The sequence below is a fragment of the Heterocephalus glaber genome, unplaced genomic scaffold, assembly GCF_053883595.1.
Source record: "Heterocephalus glaber isolate CG9 unplaced genomic scaffold, H.glaber_assembly_v1.0 deba00000122, whole genome shotgun sequence".
Classification (NCBI taxonomy): domain Eukaryota; kingdom Metazoa; phylum Chordata; class Mammalia; order Rodentia; family Bathyergidae; genus Heterocephalus; species Heterocephalus glaber.
In genome coordinates, this window is record NW_028258138.1 from 2,084,864 (window position 1) to 2,100,700 (window position 15,837).

Genomic DNA, 15,837 nt, shown 5'->3' on the forward strand with positions numbered 1-15,837 from the left:
GGCCTGTGCCACCAAGGCCAGGAGGGGATTTGGCAGCTCCGGGAGGGCTGGGAAGGGTGGGAGACTGGTGAGCCAGGGTGGTGAGAAAGGCCAGCCGCCTTCCCACGGATGCTTGAAATACAGTCTCTGCATGGGTCAGCCTGTCCCCCTCGGTGGCCAACAGACAGCAGCCCCCTGTGGACACCTTTGTGTCACTTTTTTAGCTTTTTAAATTAAATTAAAATGAAATTTGATTAGCGTTTGTTTGCGATGCATAATGATGAGATTGGTTTGGGGAGCTGGCTCATGCACACGCGGCATCTTCATTATTTTCAATCCCCTGCCCCTTCCTCTCCCAGTGCTCCTTTCCCAGAGCCCCTTCCACCTCCTAAAAGTCTGCCTCCCGGTGTCCCGCCGTCTCTCCTCTACTCCGTCTGCTCTTTACACTATTTGTATGTTGAGTTTTTCATGGAGAAACCGAGGAACACTTAGCCTTCGGAATCTGATTGCTTTCACTTAGCATGATGATCTCATGATCCATCTATTTTCCTACAAATGTAGTGCTCAGAGTTTAGGCAGAGCAATCACGCAAGAAGAGAAATAAAAGGGATGCAAAAGGGAAGGGAGTGATTAGACCACCCTGGTCTGCAGAGGGCAGGGCCCCGTGCCGCTAAGGCCCCCAAATTCCACCACGAGGTTCTTAGGGCCCAGGAAGCACCTTCAGCAAAGCGGCGGCTACAAAATCATCACATAGGAACCAGCCGCGCTCTGCAACCAACGGTGACCCCACCGAAAAGCGTCGGGGCGACCGCCGCCCCGCGCCGCCAGGGGGCTCCAGGTGCTCTCGGATGCCGCGTCCTGCAGACAGGTGAAGCGCTCTGATTGGCTGGCGGGAGGCATGATGCCACCGGGCAGCTCTTTTTAAGAGAGAAGCCAGAACCGCGGAGCAGGACCCAGCGGTGCTCGGTGCTGAGCGGCGGCGGGACGGGCTCGGAGCTGAGGCCAACATGAGCGAGGTGAGCAGCGGCGGCTGCGGGCCGGGAACGGCCCGGCCCGGCCTCGGGAGCAGCGGGGCCGGGGGCGCGCGTGGGGCGGGCGGCCCGGAGGAGCCCCCGGGGGGACCGGCTCTGCGGGCGCTGCCTAAGTTTGCAACTTTTGCCCTGGCCTAGAAGGAGACAGGGGTCCGCGGCTGGCGTCTGGCTTGACTGTGGCTCTGGAGGGCTCCCGGGTAGACGTGGGCAGGGACAGCGGAGACGTGTGTTCAGGGGTGAGCGGGGCAACCCGGTGGGGCAGCGGCACCCGGGGGGCCCAGCCTGGGCTGAGGTGGGGCCCGGGGCGCGCCTGGGCCACCCGGGGCGTTCACCGGCGCCCTGGGGAGACAGACGCGCGGGGCGACCAGGAGGAGGCCCCGCTTTCCTGAGGGTGCACAGGGCAGGGCTGGCAGGGCCGAGCGGCCGCTCCTGTACGGTGAAGACGTTGGCGCCTCTCCCTTCTCTCCCTCGAAGCCGAGTTGGGGCTGAACAGTATCATCCTCATCGAGCTCTGCAACTGAGCCAAGTGCATTTCTATTTCCTCTCCGTTGGCACTTAAATAATTACTTTTAAAGCTCGTTTAGGTTCTTTGTCTTTTTAAAAATTTGTTTGACAGATGGGTGATCTTTTTTGGGGGAGTCTAGAGTAAAATTAACAACTTCAGAAATAAAATGCTTTCTCACTGCTTCTTTCTCTCTGATGGGTGACTTCTGATTCGAATGTGACAGGCAGAAGGAAAAGCACTGTAATATTCGGGAACGAGGCTCGGGATGGAGCCAGAGCCGGGAGGGAGGCGGACGTGGGTGGGAGATGGGTCTCCCGGCAACCCCGGCCCCAGCAGCAGCGACGACGGCAGCCAAAGCGGCGGGCATTTGCCTCCTGAGAAGGGGCCAAGCGCTCCTCCACGTGTCCCCGCTTTGAGCCTCCCGGCCAGTAGGGCCATTGTCATTCCCAATGGACAGGTGCAGAAACTGAGGCTCACAGCACGGAACTCACGGGTTCAAGGTCACCAGCTAGAGAATGGCAGAGCAGGGGCTGACTGCAAGGCTAGGTCACCCAGGTGCACGCAGGGGTCCAAGTGCTGGGGGTTCTCTGAACAGCTAGGCAAGGGAGGGACCGGCGGGAGGGGAGGGGGAAGCAGGTGGGCTCTGAAACGGGCAAGGAAGAGGGAGGGGCCTCTGTCCCCTGTGTGCTGGGGCCAGGCGGCTCCTGGGATCCAGGGAGAGTTCCCCTCCCCTTTCTTGCAAAGAGCAGAGGTGTCGGGCGGATGGCTTTCCTTCATAGACCCCTTAACCGTTCCCCGCAGGAGAAGGGTCGGGACACCAGCACAGGCTGGGGCCTCTCTGCGGGCAGGTGGCTACCCCTGGGCTGGGGCTCCGCCACCCACCTCTCGCTGAGGCCCCAGCCTTCCAGGGAGCTGGGCTCAGTGGGTGGGATCATCAAGCTGGGTGGGACTCCGGGGAGGAGCCTGTATCGGCGAGGAGGGTCACCACTTCATTTGTGCTGTGCCCCGCCTGCCCCCCCGCCCCCCCCCCCCCCCCCGCACACCATATCAGGGCGTCAGGCTGGATGAGAGCCCCGCAACGGAGCCCGCTCCTGGCCCCTTCCGGCCCCTCCTGGCCCCTCCCTGCTTCCCACCCAGGCACCCGCCTCTGACCCCTGCTCCTGGCTGGGCTCCAGGTTCCTGGGCATAGGCTCCTTGGAGGGCAGGAATTTGTCCTTTCACTGGAACTTAAATCTGCTTAAAATGTTTAATAAAGTGGAACAGAAGCCCCTTGCTGCATAGGGAACCTGGTCCTCCTCCCAAACTCTTCTCAGTGGGATGAATTAAATGTGGGGTTCTAACGCCTCTCATGCAGGAATGGACCTCAGAGAAGCACTACCTGCTGTGTGACCAGTTTCCCGAGAGGGCCACAGCCACGGATTCGATCGGACTTTCTTCTGAGCCAGGATTTGTTTGGGTCTGGAGGGCAAACAGTTGCTGTGTTGGGCCACTGGGCTTAGGTCACCTGCAGACCCCACAAGCTCTGTCCCTGGAGCCGGCACAGAGCCAGCTGGGCAGGAAGGGCTCCAGAGGGCCAGGTGCTCCCTGGGGTTGGCCCTGCACTTCAGGGTCTTCCGGCCTTGACGGGAAGGGGGAACAGCAAATGGAGCTTGGAGCTGGCTTTAAACAGGGCTACAACACAGTGTTAAGCTCATTCCCTGGAACAACATTTTTTGGGGTGACTGACATGTGATTGAAAAGAACAGCTCAAGTACAGTGAGGAAATAAGGTCCAAATTTAGGGCAATATGAGAGAGCGGAGGTGGTTTGTGGGGGCGTCTGATTTACATTTCGGTATTAAAGTGTGTCAGATGCGCCTGGAGCAATCTGGAGATGAACTGGGAGATAATTTAGCAGGGATCAAAATGCAAGCTTAAGTCGATTAGCTGGATCAGAAGTCCTCACCAGCAAAGCCTCGGTCTGTGAAACGCATGCTCCTCTCTGACCACTGACTCTCCGCACAGAGGAGAAAAGGGCTCTTTTCGTTCTTAGCCACCTTACAAAAATGAGTCCTGGGAACAATGACAAACAGTCCCAGATTCTCATTTCAGTGTCTGTTTTTAAGTTGTTTTTACCTCATTTAGAAGGGCCAGAAGAAGATCTGAAGGCAGGGAGGCACACCTGGAGAGATGATTTAAACCATGCCACACCTGTGCCCTGTCTGGGAGGGGTGGGAGGTGTTCCCAGTTACATAAGACTCCCGGCATGGCAGTTACGAGTTAGGCTGGAGACCCCTTTGGGGAAAGCCGGCTCTCAGCCTGAGATTCCCTGCCGGGGGCTCTCTTCTTGCTTCAGCTTGGCTAGGACGGCGCTGCTCAGGGGCAGGCAGGGAGAGGAGGTCTGTCTAGACCTTGGGGCCTGGAAGGCATGGGTTGAATACCACGGACAGCATCGTAAGGACCAATCTTTACACACAGCTTGTCCAGAGCTCTGGAACTGAAACTCTGTCATCTACATGAAAACATAGTGATCCCAAAGGGAGGAGAAAGCAGAGAACTGCAGGGTTCTGGAGAGAGATGCTCTAGGGGAGGCTGCCCACACTTAAACCTCGGGTGGGGGCATAGAAAAGATAGGGCAAGCATTTTTTTGATCAAAAGTAGCCAGTGGTGAAAAACTCTCATGCAGCACTGGTTCGGGATGCCCTAGCTAGCCATCAAGGTAACGCAGTGCCGAGACAGCCCTGAGAACTAGCATTGCGGTTTTGTTCTGGTGAGCTGGAGCCTGCCCCGGTGGTGGGGGATGCTTTGGAAGGGCCTCTAAGCTTTGGAGCAGTTCTTCCAAGCAGCTTCTGCGGGTAACTGCATCAAGTGTGAATTTTGCACCTGGTCCCAGAGGCCCAGGACCAGCAGGCGATCGACAACTCAGTTCCTTTCACAATTTTAACCTCGCTTGGGGAAGATCCAGGGAGAGCCACCTGCTTCTGTAGAAGCACATGGTGACAGACACTGCCCTACATGGGGCCGTTCCACCCAAACAGACACTGACTTCAACTTGGATTCAAATTTGACATTTCCTAGCTGGAAAGAGATGGAAATTAAGCATGAAAATGTGTTTGCAGGGCTGGTGATCTTAACAGATTGCCATAAAATTTATTTCCCCATCCTGCATTTTGTTAACTAATGCCAAGGGATTAAAAGTCTCACTGTTTTTCTCCTTTGAATTCTAAGGACAAGAGAACGCGAGGTGTATTACTGCTTTTTCAGAAAGCAATATTGAATAAAGGACTCACAGTTGATTGCATTGGAGGTTCGGGAGAGCAGCATGATTGAGATGAAAAGAAAACCTGGTTGTTTTTTGTGGTGAATTTGCCAGCATTTACAGGGCACACATCTGTGCATTTGCTTTTGACCTGCTAGCATCCTTCGCAGGGTGTTTTCGAGGGGGAGGGCACCCCCAATTGGCTTGAACTCCTGTTCTCTGGCGGCTGGCACAGCTGCAGTATTGCAGGCCCCACACTTGGGGTTTCTTGCCGATTTATGTGAGTACCGAGAAGGTTTTGGGGCTGCACACACATAGGTTTGTATTCTATTTGGTGGGCAGCTTTATAAAACACTGTATTAAAGAGCATGCAGGTAGAGTATCTATCAGTTGTATTTTATTGACTGACAGAATCTTTCCCAGACTGTGAAGTTCCTGGCAGGGACAATTCTGTGTCACTCCAAGGCCCCCAGGCTGCCCCGAGTTTAGATCCCGTTCCTCAGTGAGGTAGTGGATTTCCTAGAGTGGGCTCCTCTGTGCTCCTGGCCCCTCTTCTCTGAACCCTGAGATTTGTGTCTGGGGTTCACTGGCAGAAAACAAAGCCTAGTTTTTGGATTTTTGTTCCTGGGTTGATACTACCAAAATTCTTTGAAGTGGGAAATGGGTGCATGGGTCTAGGCTCACAACAGCTACTCTCATGGTAGTGACAGAAAATGAGAAAACGAGGGAAGACTCAGCAGAAAGAACCCCTGACATTTGGGGAAATGCTGGGGCAATCCAAGCGGGGCAGGAGGGCCGCGGAATTCGAGTCTCCTGGGTTTCTGTGTGGCCCCCGCTGAGCTGAGAGCAGCTCTCTTCAGGTGAGTGTGGGATTCACATGACAGGACCTGGGGCCGCGGAGGCAGAGCCTGTGAACATCTTGGAAATCGGTTTGTGGAACCGAAATAGAAAGCAGCATGGCCAAGGCTGGAGGAGAATAAGAAAGAAGCAAAGCAGACCTTCAGTGAGGGCCCCCAGGGGCCCCAGCCAGCCAGGCTGTAAATTCCACAATGCTCTAAAACATATCCAGCATCCAAGAGGAAGTAGCACATGTAAATATCTTAATTAACAGTTAAACGAATCATCAATGGTAACTATCATATTAATAACTAAAATGAATATTTTAAATTATACGTGAATATTTAAATATTTAAAGTTAATTTATATTTGAAATGGAACTAGATGAGAATTAATACACAAAGAGGGATCAATTAAAATCTGTTCTCCTGGGGGCAGGGGGACAGGCCTCCACTTGCTATCTCCCCAGGTGCACCCTACTTACCATTTGTCCAAACTTTGGAAAGAATTGAGGTCCAGACAAAGAGCAGAGACAGCTGCTCATTCAGCTGAGAAAAACTGCTTTTTGAGCAGAGGTACAGGAAAACTCTGTAGGTCTTATTTTGTACCCCAAACCAAACAAGCTGACCACACCCAACAGTAACTGAACCTATAAATTCAACATGCATTTCTGGTTTTGTTTTATGTGAACAACTCAGCGTAAGTGACATATTGCAGGTATCAATCTGCTTGCAGGTTGTTTGTGCCTTGGAAATAGCTCAAATTTAGGTGTTAGAATCTCATGGAGTTCTCATTCCATTTCTGAGAGGGAAATGCTTGGCCGTATTTATGACATTGCCTCTGGGGAAATCCGTCACTCAATAAGTGCCATCATTTTCTAGTCTACTCTTGATCTGCCACCTTCTAGATAAGAGACGAATTAGAATTGTAAAGCAGGAAAATAATCCTCCAGAAATCGCGGGCGCCCCCTACAGGACACCCCTTCGCTTTTCTGACCCCTGGAGGGGGTCTGTCCTGTGAGGCCCCTGGACAGAGCCCCAGGGAGCGCTCCCCGCAAGGTTTCTGTCCTGCGTGTAGACAGAGTTGGATTTGGACTGGACCAACAAGCCGGCAGCCACTCACTAGTCCACTTCCCACCAGGCGCCAGAGTGCTGAGTGCTGTTTATGACTCTTTGGTAGCTGCGTGGGGAATCTAGGTTGGCTGGAAACCTCGATTGTCCTCTTACTAAACCCAGACCTCTCGAGAGTGGTATGACAAAGGAAACGGTCATCTGTCCCCTTGCCTCTGCACCTGTGGCCTGGCCAGTACTCTAATAGGTGACTAGCTTTTTAATGCTGTACAAACCCTGGAAACAGGATCCCAGAGGTTGACAATACTCATGAACATTTGCCTTTGTCAAGTAGGAGCAGAAATATGGCAAGGAAATATGTTCTCCCTTTTTTATAATCTCCTTTGTTTAAACCAGTGTACATATCTGTTCATCATGTGACTAAATCTCAACAGCAAACTAATTAGGGAGGTATGCGTCGTTTAAAAGTTAAGGTCCTTACATGGGTAATTTCTTTACTAAGTGGTACTGCTTCATTAGGGGTTGTTAGAAAAACATCACTTTTTTCCCCTTGAGCCTGGCAAAAAGGCTAATTGTACCTAGGGATTCTTTTTCTAAATTGTACATCGTTCTACTCTTAACATGCAAAGAAATCCCTGATGCCATGAGGTGGCCAGTCAGGCCTGAGAGTGGCCGTGCTGAGCCTCCTGGATGCTGAGCTCTGCCTGCAGCTGTGAGGGCATACAAGGGCCGGTGGCCAAGACAGGAGACTGTGCTGAGCCTCCGTTAACAGCTGTATCTCTTTGTATGTTGTGCCCTGGTCACTTTCCTGTTGCTGGGACACACAGTACCCGGCACCCAGTGTTTAAAGGAGGAGAGATTTATGGCTCATGGTTTGTAGCGGGTTCAGTCCATAGACTGGCAGCTTCATGGCAGTGTAGCATGGCAGGAGGGTCTGACGGAGGAGAGCTGCTCACCTCATGGTGTCCAGGAAGCAGAGAGAGAGGAGGGAGCAGCTGGGGAAGGATGAACCCTTCCAGGCCACTCCCCCATGACCACCTCCTCAGACTGGAACCCACCTCCAACATCACATTCAGCTATGAACTCCTCAGTGGACCAATCCCTGATGAGCATCCCACCCCAAGATCCAATCACCTCGGAACCCACCTATGATGCATAGGCTTTGGGGGACAGCCAGGTATGAACCCTATCAGGTTGCAAAAGAGTTTAGGATGGAAATAGCAACAAACAAAACCGTGAAGTGCTATGCTGTTGTCACCTCTTCTTGAAACAGTGGAAGCTGGCTTGATGTGATTTTGTCGTTTTCCCAGTGCTGTCCTTTCCTTCCCCTTCTCTGTGTTTTCCTCAGTGAGCTCTTGTGCCCTGACAATAACCACGTGATGCAGCTTTTCAGTCTCTGCACGGCCTCTTCCTCCCACCTCTAGATCTGTACCTGGAAAGTGGATGGAGTCCACAGCGATCAGGCGGGTATTCTCTGTCACCCTGGTCTCCAGAGGAGTTCATAGCTTTCCCTCAGGAGAAAAACTCGAACAACAACAAAAATTCACATGCTTAAAATTTTTCCTTTTATTTTTAACTTATGTATAGGCACTCATCTGTGGTTGTATTATAAAATATACAAAAAAGAACATTGTAAAGGAACAAGGAAATGATTATATGAACTATACCTTTAGCTATCTTGCTGGTTGTGATGGTTTTATGAACCTCAGCCAGGATGTCAAGGCACGATGTACTCCTGAGAGTGAATTACTGATGGGAGTGCGTGGAAATCTGCAACTCAATGCTCTCTTCCGTAACGGTAACAGCGCTTCTGATTCGTCTTGGTTGTGTGGTTTTAAGCTCTCCTCAGGGCTCGGCAAGAGCCTGGTGGTGGAGGGGGGTGGGTGGTTAGTGCCTTGTTTGTGCTGGCAGTGTCGGACTGTTTTCCATCTGTGATTTTATGCAGGAGTTTAAAAATTGTGGTTAAGAATACCTTTAAAACTTTCCATGGCAACCGTCTTTGGGTGTGTGGCCCAGCGTGCTCAGGGTAGTGGCATTGCTGTGACAGAAGGCTCCAGGCATCCTCCTGCCACTGAAGTGACACCCCGGGCCCTGTCCTGCTTCCCCAGCCCGCGAGCCCCTCCACTTCCGGGCTCTGTGACTGTGACTTCGGAAACCTCTCTGTAGTGCTCTGGAGCTCAGCCTCATGCTTCCTTACCCCTGAGTGTGACACCCATCGGTATTAATCCAGGTATTAGTTCTTAATGAAACTGACTTTGTATTGATCTCAATCACAAGAAGATACAAATAGAAACTCTAAGTTCCCTTCACTCAGCATGGCTTGACATCGAGACACCTTTCAGTCTCAGAGCTGCTGGTCAAACTGCAGTTTGTGTTCACAGTGCACCCTGGAGTTGAGGTGTGGGCAACTTGTGCAGCTGAACAAGGAATGGCATCACTTTATATTCCCCAGTCTGGCCTCAAAATTGCGAGCTCAAGCAATCTTCCTGCCTCAGCCTCCTGAGTGCTGGGACAACGGGCATATGCTACTAAGCTCAGCTCAGTCTCGAAGTGGTCATGTTAAAACCGAGGACCAAGTGCCCCCAAAAAGAGAAAAAAGAAAACCCTAGAGCTCTTGCAGAGAAGCCAGTCTTGGCTTCGACACCGGACTCCCTATCCTATTGAGTTTCTCATTTTCTGTCATGTTCTGGCTCTAACCCAATTTCTCTCATACCTGTCCCAATTCCACTGCAGCCCTGGATGAGAAATATATTAAAAATAAAACAGACCTGAGTGAAAAGAGAACACACAGAAACCTTGGACAGCGCCCCCCCCCCCCCCCAGGGGCTTTGCCTGTTTCTAGGAATTTGTTTCGTCTCTTCTTCTTTTTATTTTTAAGTTCTTTTACTGGTACATTTTAGGTACACAACACATTTACATTTATCATGGCTGCTTGTGCCTGTACGCGATGCATCTTTACTCCTCCCATCCGGGTCACACAGGGGGAAGTTGGCAAAGGTCAGGGTCGCCACTGCTGCAAAATATTTGGTGAAGACCTCAGTGGGTGACGCTTCCTTCTGCCTCCCGGGTAGAATCCCCCTGACTTCGGTGTAAAGTCAGGCCTTGCCTGGCCCCCATCTCTCCGGGTAGGAAAGAGCATTCCTAACCCAGAGGTATAAAGCTTCAGCAAACATCGGCTCAGAGAAAGTTGGTCCTCGCAACCCTCAGCAGCCACATTTCTTCTGGTCTTCTCTGATCCTGACATCAGAAGAGGCTTCTCTCTTCGACAGCTGCATCTCCCAGGACACAGCTTGGAACTTGTGCTAATGGAGAACCCTGTCCGTGTGTGATCCAAGTGCCAACCAGGCAGCGGTTAACCGGTCCCAGTCCAGGCGGGGCAGGGGAAGGAAGGCAACGTCTGGAAAAGCCTCCCGGGCTGGTGTGAGTGGGAGGACGGACTCAGCACTGAGCGATGCCAACACCCTGGCAGCTGTGTCTGTATCTCAGGTCAGACAAGTTCGACCTGCCTGAGCTTTTAGGCATCTTCAAGTCCAGCGAGTGGACGGACATCTAGAGTGATGCTGTGGCTCATTTGTAACTATGTAGTGACAAAAAGGCCTGAAAAGTGTTGGGCACTGATCCATTCTCATCAATGAATGCTGAGGCTCCACTGACTTTTCACATCTTTTTGTAAAAGTCTGAGGTGAAAAAAATCTTTTGAGTACATTGGAAATAGGTCACATGAAGTCAGTCAATAATACTTTTTGGGATTGTACATTGTTGTATTGGAAAATCACACATCCTAATTGTGAGAAGTGTGTAGGTAAACTTAGGCATGTCTGTGGTCTACCTTCCATGAGAGTGGGTGTGAGTATACAATGGAATTTCACGGCCGTGATATCGGACCTTAGAGCCGTGCTGGCTTCTTACCAATTATTATTATTTTCTGTTCTCTGGAATTTCTTCAAGGGATGGTCTCGTCTGTATTTATAGCCCTGTTCTCACATCTGCATAAGTCCTGTCAAAATATCTAGCTAATGCGGTGCCACATCTCAAATATTATTTCGGGCATTGTTCTCTACCTCAGAAATTCGGGCTATTTCACCTCTTCTTGAAGAAATTTTCTTAAAATAGACACAGCAATTTGTCAAGCACCTCCACCAGATACCTCCTTCAAGTTCATAGCTATTTTTTTCCCTCTGGATTTCATCTTTCCCATCTCCAAAGCTGATTCATTCCATTTGGGGGACTCTGTATTATGAATTTCCATGTCATCATTTTTTTGATGAGTTCTTGCTGAAAGCCAGATCTGGCTGCAGTTCATGTGAGAATTCCCCCACAGTTGAATTTTGGAAGAGGATTTTGAATTTTCACATGACAAAAATAAAACTGCAGCCTCCTGTAACTTCAGAACTGGAGGGGTGGCCTCGGGGGACTCAGTGCCCACTGCCCGTCCCGAGCATCACACAGGGAGCGAGGTGGCTGAAGGATCCATGCTCCTCAGAGAGGCGGGGATTTAGGAACAGGCAAGCGCTCCGTCTTCCTCCCTCCCACTCGCTCTGCCATCGACCGCCTCTGATGGTGTCAGAGAGTGAGGAGGGGTGGATGGTGGCACTGTGGGGCTCGCAGGAAAGTATAAGCACAGGACCCTCCATGCAAAGCACTGAGCATTTAGGATGGTGACAACAGAGAACCAGAGCCCCTCAGAGCCCTTCTGAGAGTGAGGCCTGGATGCGGGCCTGGGCCACGCTTCCATGTGGCCAGGACTGGGTCCATGCAGGTGGCCTCATGGTTTCCAGTGAAAAAGAAAAGAAACCAAGCTAATGAGCCACAGTTCCATCACCCTCGTGCTGGCTGGTCCTTTTTTTTTTTTTTTTTGGTACCAGGGATTGAACTCGGGTCCTTGCGCTTGCAAGGCAGGCGGCAGAACCACTGAGCTACATCCCCGGCCCTGGCTGGTCCTTCTGTAGGCAGCATATATTTTCCCTGTTAGGGGGAGCATCATGGTTTCTACCTCCATGTCCCCAAGAGCCCCATGGATGTACGTCTCAGAGGCGGAGCTTTTGGAAGGTGACTGAGCCATGGGCCTTAGAGGGACCTGCTGTCAGGAGGCGGGGTCTGAGCGGAGGAGAAGGGTCTCTGGGGGCGTGGCCCAGAAGGGTCTCTCCACCCCTCCTTTCCCAGTTCTGCTTCCCGGGAGCTGTGACGTGAGCAGCGCCTTCCATCCAGGCCCTTCCACCATGCCCTTCCTTCCTTGGAGCTGCCCAGTCATGAACTGAAAACAAGAGCCCAAAGAAACCGCTTTTCCTTTACCTTGAGGCTGTTGGGTATGTTGTCCCAGTGACAAGAAAGTGACTAAGACAAGGAGGCCCTTGGAATGACCCAAGTCTGACCACAGAGGGAAGGGTAGGGAGGGTCCTTCCCCTAAATCCAGCGGTGCCCAGGAAGCCCCCAGCAGCACGACTGGATGGGACATCAGCTTGTTCAAAGGTGGCTTGGCTGACCCTGAGCACTGTTCTGATGAATGAAGTCATAAAATCTATGAAAAAGCACTTGAACAAGTGTTTCTTGTATCTGTGTGTATGTGTCGTCAAAGGCCACAGAAATGCTAAACTCTGACGTCCATGTGGAAATTTCCCCAAATTATCGTCCTGACATCCTAAGTGTTGCCTTGCTAAGTGTTCCCTGGAAAGCTTCCAGCGACCCGTCACTTCCTGCTGTCAAGTCTCGGGGTCCTCACCTCCTCTTTTCAATTGGCCGGCCGTCCAGGGGGACCCAGGATGCAAATGTTTCTGCTTGTTCCATTCGAGGAACATTCTGACTCCTTGAGCTGGAGAAACAGTCCCTTAGTAATGCATGATCAATATGTGCAGGTCTGCAGTGATTTGCTGGTGTGAGCTTTGGCAGCGTGTAAAGGCCCCATCACTGCAAGACAAAACTGAACTAAATTAGAACTGGGCTTCTCTGGCAGAAGATTAAGTTGGGTCGAATTGGGGCTGGAGAGAGCAATACAGAACAAACATCCATTATGAGGCGGCACCACCGTCAGCTGGAGTCCACCGGTGGCGGTGGGTGCGGGTGCATGGTTTTATGAGGACAGTGTTAGAATCTCCACCGTCAGGGAGCAGTGGATGAGATGGTGCCGACAGCCTTGGCCTGCTTTCTGGTCTGTCTCTGCTCACTTTCTGAGCTGTGGCAGCTGATGTAGGACAAAACATTCCCCTACTTCCGAAAGAATAGACCTACGATTTCTACCATTTTCTGCAGCTATTTTCATTTTAGTGGAGCGGGGGAAAAATCTGGCAGTGTGGCTGTTTTTTTTATTACCGAAAAAAGAAAGTCTGCAGCTTCGAAGCTCGGAACACGCCTCTTGGAGAAGCACATGTAGCATCACATGGACCCAAATAAGCTCTGGATTGCATCACAAGTCACTGCCGGAAGACTGAGCTTCGGCTTCCATGGCAAGAGTGTTCGCAGGAGAGACAGGAAGCTCGCTAAGCAGGAGAGCCAGGGACCGGGCACCTGGACAGTGAGCTCCTGGGGCGCTGCCTTCTTGGTCCCAGCCCTGTTCTCACGGGTTCCCGAGACTGGGCTGCCGATCCAATTCCAGAACAGACCCTGCACGGTACAGGATTAATGCCCAGGTCCAGGACAACCTTGTGAAATGCGTTTGTCATGTCTTTATCCAACAATGGGCCCAACATTCACGCATGCAGGGTTTTGGGTGACATCACGAATCCCCACGCTGTTGCTTTCAAGTAAGGAGGGACAGGAGCCTGAGTCCCATTCCGACCCGGTGGACAGAGCTGTCTCTGCCTTTGGTGGCCTTTGGTGGCAGAAGGTGTCCTCAAGGCCAACTGTGCTGTCCTCTGTCTTCCAAGCCACTGTTCTCTCCTTTAAACAGATACGGTTCAATAGCAGGCACCTTATTGCAAGGAATCTACCCAGGTTCAGATTCCATCCCCTTAGCAGTAACGTGCTGGTGGTTGAACCTCTCCACTTCCCAGTTTTTGCATCTCTCCCCCGGGTCACAGCCGGACACATCTCATAAGGCTGTTTTTGTGGAGCGTTGCTATTGTGGGTGAGCACATGTACCTGCTTGCGTTTGTTCACAGAGCCTAGAGCCTCCTTGTCAAAGGTGGAAGCATCATGTGCTCTGTCAGGCCTCACTGCAGGCCTCTCTGGGGTAGCAGTGGGCCTACCCGTGTCCTTTCTGTACTGTACCCCTTTTTCTTCCCTTAATGGGAAGCTGAGCCAGTAGTTGACTGCTATTGGCTCAGCTGTGGCGGAGCTGACGTGACCAGGTGTGGGCTCACCCAGCATGAGTGGCTGCCTGGGGACTTGCAGGGCAAGGTGCTCCCAGCCATTGGGGCAGTGTGGTTCAGTGGCCATGGGTCATCCTGGGCCTTCCTTTGATTGTAGTCAGTACAGCATTTTGTTGGCCATGTCGGGGGAGGGATGGAGGAGCAGGACTCTGGTGCTACCGTGGGCCCCTTCCTTCTCTGTCCTCTTGGGCGACCACAGGTGGGTTTTCTGGCCTCATGCCAGCTTCTTTGACCTTTGAAATATAAAGATGCTGGAAAAATCTCATCATTCCCACGGGATCGGGCAGGCTTGGTGCTTGTATGATAACCTTACATGATAGGGTTTATTTATTTATTTTTTGCTCTAGAAAACTGTGCCGTAACCATCTCTATAGGTAAATTTGCCCTTAAGTGCGTGAGTTCCAGGCATGCATCATTTCTGCTGTTATATTTATCCTTTATTGACACCTTCCCATCCTGTTTGCTACTCTCGGCCTCTGGCGGGTCAGCCTCCTGTCTAGAGACAGCGAGGGAAAGCACACCTCTGTCCTTCTACACTCTGCGCACACTGCAAGGTATCATAGACCGGGTCTCCACCTCCGTCTGAGCTGCTGTCGTCCTGTTCCAAGCATAGCAGCTGTTCTGGAAAGCTCTGGTCTTCACACTTTATTCCCAAGTCTCCCCAAGGAAAGGACGCAAGTTCGGGGACCAGTGGAGGAGGGGGGGGGAAGGAGCAGCGTTCCTAATTTACTCTAACTCACCAGAAGGAGGAAGGAAGCAGTTGGAGAAGCCGTGGCTCTGAAGGCTGTGGTCTCCTGTGAGGGTCGTTCTGCCATAGGTGCTGCCGGTTCTAATGGGGCTGAGCCTCGTGTGCCTTTCTTATCAACCGTACACCAGGGTGACCGTGATGGAAAAGAAACAAACCCTTCTCCTCTTGAGCCTGTTTGACCACTTCTGTGCTACCCAAGTCTTCTTAGGGGTCATCTCCTGCAGTGTGAGCATTTAGTTCTCAGCACCCAATGAAGCAGGCAAATTTTTATTCCTATTTTAGAGAAACAAAAACAGAGGCTCTTTGAGGTTAATTGACCTGGGCGGGGTGACAGTGGGCTGGACTAGCCTGGTGATTTGGTTCCAGGACATTCTTTTATTTTTTGTCTTTTTTTTTTTTTAAAGTCAGGTTTCGTGAGGTATACATAACTTAGTAAAATTTACCTTTGAGGTTGTACAGTCTCTGAATTTTGATATCTGTAGTCTTATAATCGAGACAGAGGACTTTATCTCCCTGGAAAGTCCTTTTTTGTGTCTGCGAGTCTGTTTCTGGCCTTTACTCCTAGCCCTAGGGCCCACCTCCTTCACGAGCACACCCCAGATATAAGAAGCCCAGTTCGGTCCTTAACAAGCAAACCCAGGTGTCCACACTCTCAGGCTTGTGAGTCAACGCCCTCTCCTGTCCACTGGCCAGCTGCTCCAAGAGCCCTGCAGATGTCTGCAACCTCCGATGGTGCTGAGCCCCGCGTACACTGTTTTCTCCTTTAATGTGAAGTGACTCAAATATATGGGGAGTGTTTAAAGTTTCAAAAAATATATCACAGTAAAAGACACTGCCATGAATGCCCCCAGAGTCCTCACTCTCAGAATACACCGATCCCACTGTTCTAGCCACTCTCTGAAGCAGCTCTGGAGTCCTCTTTCCTGAGGGTCTTTACAAGATGTGGCCAAAGATATGGTGACTGCTGCGGCCGAGCACCTTGCAGCAGAGAGGCAGCTCCTAAAAACACGACGCTGCGTCCTCATCCACCTTAGTCACCGGATCTGGTACCATGCAACTTCCGGCTCTTCCCAAAGTCAAAATGACCATGAGAGATCAATGTTTTGAATCGATTCAGGACAGAGGCA

At 51.5% G+C, this 15,837-nt stretch overlaps 1 protein-coding gene across 2 annotated transcripts in view; it reads left to right on the plus strand.

Annotated features, from left to right (window-relative positions):
- The window catches only part of Pcp4 (Purkinje cell protein 4), a 67,909-nt gene that overhangs the window by 15,219 nt on the left and 36,853 nt on the right, over nucleotides 1-15,837 (plus strand). Inside the window, exon 1 of one of the 2 annotated variants that reach the window (XM_004842478.3) lies at nucleotides 825-995. The exons of the other annotated variant lie outside the window; for it this stretch is intronic. Within the exon in view, the coding sequence (XP_004842535.1) occupies nucleotides 987-995 (9 nt within the window). The 5' untranslated portion in view covers nucleotides 825-986. Of the gene's footprint in view, nucleotides 1-824; nucleotides 996-15,837 lie in introns of those variants that run through there. 2 annotated transcript variants of the gene reach the window in all.